Here is a 6,437-nt window from a genome sequence, read left to right as displayed (position 1 = left end):
TTACCTAGCTGTGAGATTAAAGCATAGTCCCTTGGGAACCCAGCCTACTTCATGTATACAGGAAGTGACCCCCAAGTGGCTGCCTGAGTTTTAGAACAATATATGTCCTGCAGGAATACTTTTGACAACAAAACTTCACTGAGTCCCTGAAGCAACAGAGTTATCAGCTTTGGTTCAGGTGAAAAAATAAAGCCCTGGATGAAGCCACGAAAATGCATCACTGGGCTGAGAGGAGGCCTGGTGGGGCTTTGCGGTCGGGAATGGGATGCGAATGGTGTCCCGGGAGAGAAAGGCAGGCCAGGCGTAGGGGGCGATTTGAGAAAAACCTGCAGGTTGGGATGTTCATAGAGTATTTGGGCGGCACTAACATGAGCAGATTGGTTGAAGTGGATGGCCCCTGTTGGGGCCCCCGGGAGGCAGCCGTGGGAGACAGGGCTGGAAATGCAAAGTCCTCTTAGGGAAGAAAGGCAGGCAGAAGTATCTGGTTTGGAAACGGGCAGAAATAAGTTGCTGTGCCTAGAAAGCTCAGCTTAAAAGGCTTAGCTCACAGGGCGCCTGGGTGACTCAGTCAGTTGAGCATCGGACTTGGGCTCAGGTCATGATCTCACAGCTCATGGGTTCGAGCCCCGCATCAGACTCAGTGCTGACTGCTCAGAGTCTGGAACCTGCCTCACACTCTGTGTCTCCCTCTCTCCCTCTGCCCCTCCTTCCTCTCAAAAATAAATGAACATTAAAAAAAGGCTTATCCCATGGTGAGCGACTCCATTGCCCTGCCTTTGTAACAGAACAGTTCTCTGGGGTCTGATTGGGCCACCCCTCTTTCTCCCGGCTGCCACTTTCTGTTAGGTGCCAGCCATGGTCATGGTAGCATAAAGGACAGCCACATGACCAGCTGTGCTTCTCAGATGCTTGGGTTCCCTCCGCAACACCATACCAAGACTCTTGTCAGTTGTGTGCTCTTGTACTTGAAGTTTGCCAAGACTAACGTGACACAGGAAATATGTCAGGCAAATGCAATCTTTATTCACAATTATAGGTGTTTCCGCCTCACATCCATTTTGACTCTCTTACCCTGGTAAGCTGAGCTGGACAGTGAAGGTAACTCAGACCCCCTTTACCCTCTCTTCTAGCTTTAAACTTGGGCCAGCCCAAGAACAGGGCAACCAACTTCTTATTCCCTTTCCCCTGCCCGTCCCCTTGCCCTGCTTAGCTCTCCTGCCCTGGCTTTAGTAATGTGGAAGAAGCAGAGGAGAGGACTCACCTGGCAGAAAGAAATCACAGACTCCTTTGTTCCTGTTCTTTCATCTCCCATATTCTAACCTTGATTCATATCAGAGAGCCCCTCCCTGAGGTTAGACAGAGGGGTAGTGAGGCTATGTGGCCCTGACTCATATATATACCCAGTCCCTGTTCTGGTTAAGCCCTTGGGTTTAACAGCAAGGCATGTAGCCAACTAGGGGGTACAATTGTCCCCTTCAAGCGAGATCAGGGTGGAGCTGGACCCCTCGGGGCAGGAGGATGAGTGGATATTAGAAAAGTCCCTCCTGCCCCTTCACAAAGATGCTTCTCCAAAAGTGCCCAAAGGCCCTGCTAGAGCATCCAGGACACATAAAAGGGGGCACGTGGACCCCCTCAGAGCTCCCCACGAATATCTACCCCTTCAGTGTTGCCAGGGCACGCATCAGGACACCATTTTAGCTAAATCGCCCCCAAAGCCACGCCATACGAAAGGCCAATACAAAAGTTTACTTTTTAATCTCAGCGTATGCCCAGCCTCCTTGTCCAGCCAAGCTTCCAGGGAAGATTTCAACACAGGTGGCAGGTGGGAGCAACCACTGAATCAGAGCAAAATCAGGCAAGGGAAGTCCCTCCCTTCCTCGCCGGTGGGCAGAGCTGTGTGCGTCCTGTCCAGCGCCAGCCAAAGGTGCCTGGACCTCTCTTTCCGCAGCTGCAGGCTGGAGAGTCCTCCCTGGGGAGGGTCCCGTCCCCTGAGCACCCTCCACGTTGGGCGACTCCTTCCAACAAGTCCACCGGCGGGAGGGCTCCTCGTCCTTGTCCTTGTCACCCTCCTTGATGAATGCTGATTATCTGCTGATGCCACGGTGACGCAGACATTTGGACGTTACACAAGAGAACTAGGAAGCAGAAACGCATCAGCCGGGCACGATCCCCCCATCCAGCAGTAAGGGATATTAGCACAGGAGCGTATTCTCCCCCAGCCTTTATTGTGCTACCTTGTCCTGACATGGTTGAGATCGTGCACCTCAGAACGATAGCTACCATTTTATTGCCTGCTTTTCCCCCTTGAGTAGCGTCTTTCCCCTTGGCTTGAAGAATCTTTGTTACCATAATTGTAAACGGAGGCATCGTCTCCTGCCTCACGTAGGCACTGCCATTTGCATAACTTTTAACGCACATAGTACCACAGTGCTGGACCCTTCCATGACATTTACTGTTGAAAGTTAAAAGCAATGATAGGTGTTAGTGTCTGAGGGCTTATTATATGCCATGTACTAGTCTACATGCTTCATATGTATTAACTCATTTAATCACACAATATATGAGGCAGGTGCTATTATTACCCCCAGGTGATAGACTGGGGCCCAGAAGAGAAGAGTGAGTCCCAAGCTGGGCTTAGATCGCAGGCATTGTGGCTCTACAGCTTGTGCTCTGAGCAAGCGTAAATTGGCCAGTCTTAGAGCAAAATGCGATCATCAAGTCAGTTTACAATCTAATATGCAATATACACAAGAACGCTTTCCAGTCAAGAGAGGTATGCTCAGGATCCAATACACATTCTATCACTGGTTGGCACTCTAAAACTCTAATACAGCTTATTAGCTATAGGTAACTCACCTTTCTCAACAATGCTGAAAATGTTAGGGGAAACAACATAGAGAAAAAAGCATTTTTGCTTTTCTTAAGTGTTACATGTATGCGCCAATTCTCCACAAACCCAAAACTTATTTTTGGAGAAAAATCACCCTTGCAGAGAGTACTTGGTGATGTTACCATGTAACACGGAAATTTGCCAGTTGGGTACTGAGCCTCCCTTTCCTCAAAGTAGCATTTAAATATTTATTCATTCATCATTCATTCATTCATTCATTTATGAGAGAGAGAGAGAGTGGGAGTGAGCAGAGGGGCAGAGAGAGAGAGAATCCCAAGCAAAGCCTGAAGCGGGGCTCGATCCCATGAACGGAGGGATCAGGACTTGAACCAAAATCAAGAGTTGGACGTTTAACAGACTGAGCCACCCAGGCACCCCCTATTCAGAGTGGCATTTAAACACCTCATTCCCAACAGATATAGACGGTGGCACTTCCAGGACCCAAAATACTCTTTAGGTCTCTTTCTTTTCTCCTCTGCGTCTCAAAAACCTCCCCATTTCTCCATCCAGACTGCCTGAGATTTAGCCCTCTCCCTCTCTGGTCCCATCACTGAAGTGCTGATGTGGGTGTGGGCTTTGGTCAGGGTCAAAGCCTCCATCCGCTGTTGTGAGCAGAGCTCCCCACAATAGCAACAATCCACCTGCCTAGCAAAATTCATCACCGTGCATTCCCAGAAGTCCTGGTCCCTCAGGTGTCTCTCGGTTCTTCTACACCCATGACAGGGTTCCCGAACTTGCTCTGGATTGCTCGGAACCAGTTCCCCCTCTCTCCCTTGGGGTCTCCAACACATTTGTCTCACCTTGGAATGTAGGTCTTGGGAAGGATGCCCCTGCAGTAAAGCCTGTCCCGGGGCTGTTGCCGGGAAGAGGGCACCAGCCTGGACCCTCTCAGGCCAAGGAAGAGCGGCCTGTGCTCCCTCCTCACTATACTCTGTTTGGGGCCAGTTCCTTGGCCCCACATTCACCCCCATACTTGCAACAGAAGGCTCGCCCTGGGGGCGAGTCTGCACCTGGTCTGCTGTTGCAAATGATGCCCAGGCTTGTACTGTCAGAGGCCAAGGACCAGCCGAGACGCTTCTCTCCTTTCTATTCCTTCTTTTATAGGCGGCTCTCTTCTCATTTTCTGGGCTGTCAGCAGGGGGGGATGCCCCCTCCCACGAGGCCTGCCCCAGACCCTCAGCCGAGCGGGGGGCACCGTCCTGTGCACTCTGGTACGGAGTGCCAGCTGACGTTTTATTCGCCTCACCCTTCTGACCCTTGCTTTTAGGCCCCGCGTTGACACCATCCCTAGCAAATGACGATGCCCCTGCTGTAGCCACCTGCATCTGGCCTGGGCCTGTGAATGACACCCAAGCCTGTACTGTCAGAGGCCAAGGACTGGCCATGACCTTTTTGTTCTTTTTATTTCTCCCTTTATGACTGCCTGTCTGGTCTCCTTTTATCTCCTCATTGGCTGCCACTGACGCCTCCTCAAGAGAGGCCTGAGCTGCGCTTTCTGCTGGCAGTGGGGTGCCAGCATGTGCCTTCTCAGGCCAGGTGGCAACGGGTACCTTCTCCTTGTCATCCCACTCCCCTTCCTCCCTGTTTTCATACACCGCGCCGACTCCAGTATCAGCAATCGGCAGAGCCCCTGTGACACAAGTCTGGCCCAGAACTGGGGCTGCAGAAGACGCCCGGGTCTGTAGCGTCAGAGGCCAGGGGAGATATACAACCTTGTTTTCCTTTCTATTCCTCCTTTTCCGGCTGGTTTTCTTCCCTGTGTTGCCCTGGCTGCTGGTCCCCTGCAACGCAGCGTGACCCGGAACCTCACCTGCGTGTGGGGCATCAGCCTCAGCGCTCAGCCCCAAACTAAGAACAGACATTTTTTCCACCTCATCGTACTCTCCTGGCTCCATGCTTTCCTGTCCCACATGTACCCCACTACTTGCGGCGGACACAGCACCTTCAAGCGGAGTCTGAAGCCCAGGCGGGGCTCTTGCAGGTGCTGCCGCCGTGGCCGGGTCCCTGTCGCATGCCTGGGTCATCGGAGGCTCAATGTGAGTTAGAATGTCTTTTTCCATGTTTCTGCCCCTTCTGATTTTTCTGTGCTTCTGTTACTGGGTCAGGTAAAGCGTTATCCTGGAACAGAGAGAGCAGAAGTAACCCAAGAGGCAAATGTGAGTTTAGTCAAGGCTAGCAAAAAGTCCCTTCTTCTTCTTCTTCTTCTTTTTTTAAATGTTTACTTATTTATTTTTGAGAGACAGAGATCGAGGGAAAGGGAAGGACAGAGAGGGAGAGAGAGAGAATCCCAAGCGGGCTCCATGCTCTCAGCACAGAGCCCGATGCAGAGGTCGAACGCACGAACCGTGAGATCATGAGCTGAGCCAAATCAAGAGTAGGACGTTCAACTGACTGAGCCACCCAGGCGCCCCTCAACAAGCCCTTTCTTGAAGGAGGGTATCAAGCATCATTTCTGAGGGCTGAAAGCAACACTAGGCCCCAGGGATACCTGAAACGATTTCGGAACACAGCAGGTTGGGGAGGCTGTGGACTAGTTGAAGGTGTCAGACAGCTGTTCTCATTGGCGGCTGGCTCATCAATGCAGGGCCAGATCTATGACTGCTCGTGTGGTATATCTACCAGCAACTCTGGATGCCCTCAAAATGCTGATGGATGACACAACTTTTGGTCTTCACCAGCCTTCAACATCAGCACTGTCTTCTTTGAAAGCAGAGGACAACACTGGAGAAACAACAACGGAAGATATTTGCAGGAACATTCCCATTTGCACCCAAGAAAGAGGTACAGAGACATGGGTTAATGGTCAGGTATAGACTTCAGCATGGTTACCTTTTGATGCCTCAGACGGTCTTGGGAGACCAAACCATAGGTGAGAAAGCAGTGGCTGAGCCTATAAAATCAGAGGAGAAAAAAGCATCAACAAAGTCAGCCTGCCCAGGTTCCCCCAGAGGGGCCTGTCTGAGCAGACTCTTACCTGACTATCCTAGAAACACTTTGTCAGAGTTTCTTCTCAAGCTTTCTCTTTTTGGTCCCATGTAGAAGAATTGGTGCACATGCCAGAGACCCTGAGCGTCTACACAACTTGGTAACACAGCCTCTTCATAAATGGATGAAGAGATTCTGTTCAGCTCAGCATGGCATTAGCATTTAGGCCTCCTTTACTGGTTTCTGATTCTTCGTACGGTGAACATCCAGATCTGGGCTGAAGGCCTCATTCCAACCTATTCTTCACAAATTCTAGATAAGCAGGACTCCAGAGACAATGCCTGTTTCTCAGATTCATAAACTGTCCCGTTGTCTTGCAAATTCTCCTCCTTTCCTTCAGCTCTCTACAGCACTATATATATGTGCAACAGAATCTTGGAATGGGCTAATTATTTACATAATATCCTTTCTCTCCGAGCAAACTTTTTTTGTTGGCCTTTTTATCAAAAAAAAATAATAATAAAATAAATGAAGGAGGGATCAAACTCCCTTTCTGTAGTTATGACGAACACACAGAGCTCAATGGAGCCCCTGTGTTTTCCTTTGATAAGAAAGTGTAACC

The 6,437-nt window shown here is 50.3% G+C and overlaps 1 protein-coding gene across 1 annotated transcript; it reads right to left on the bottom strand.

Moving 5' to 3' along the window:
- Window positions 1-999: 999 nt before the first annotated feature.
- Window positions 1,000-6,225, bottom strand: LOC102902491. Its single transcript, XM_006943919.5, has 4 exons — window positions 5,865-6,225; window positions 5,720-5,780; window positions 5,379-5,611; window positions 1,000-5,008 (listed from the first exon to the last, which is right to left on the bottom strand). The coding sequence occupies exon 4, from the start codon at window positions 4,948-4,950 to the stop codon at window positions 3,373-3,375; it is 1,578 nt and encodes a 525-aa protein (XP_006943981.1). The 5' UTR covers window positions 4,951-5,008; window positions 5,379-5,611; window positions 5,720-5,780; window positions 5,865-6,225; the 3' UTR covers window positions 1,000-3,372.
- Window positions 6,226-6,437: the final 212 nt, after the last annotated feature.

The sequence above is a fragment of the Felis catus genome, chromosome X, assembly GCF_018350175.1.
Source record: "Felis catus isolate Fca126 chromosome X, F.catus_Fca126_mat1.0, whole genome shotgun sequence".
NCBI lineage: Eukaryota > Metazoa > Chordata > Mammalia > Carnivora > Felidae > Felis > Felis catus.
Note: the sequence above shows the minus strand (reverse complement) of the source record. Positions and strands in the feature narration are given on the sequence as shown.

Coding starts and splice junctions, on each gene's coding strand:
- LOC102902491 (XM_006943919.5), bottom strand. CDS start 4,950: ATGGAAAAAGACATTCTAACTCACATTGAGCCTCCGATGACCCAGGCA.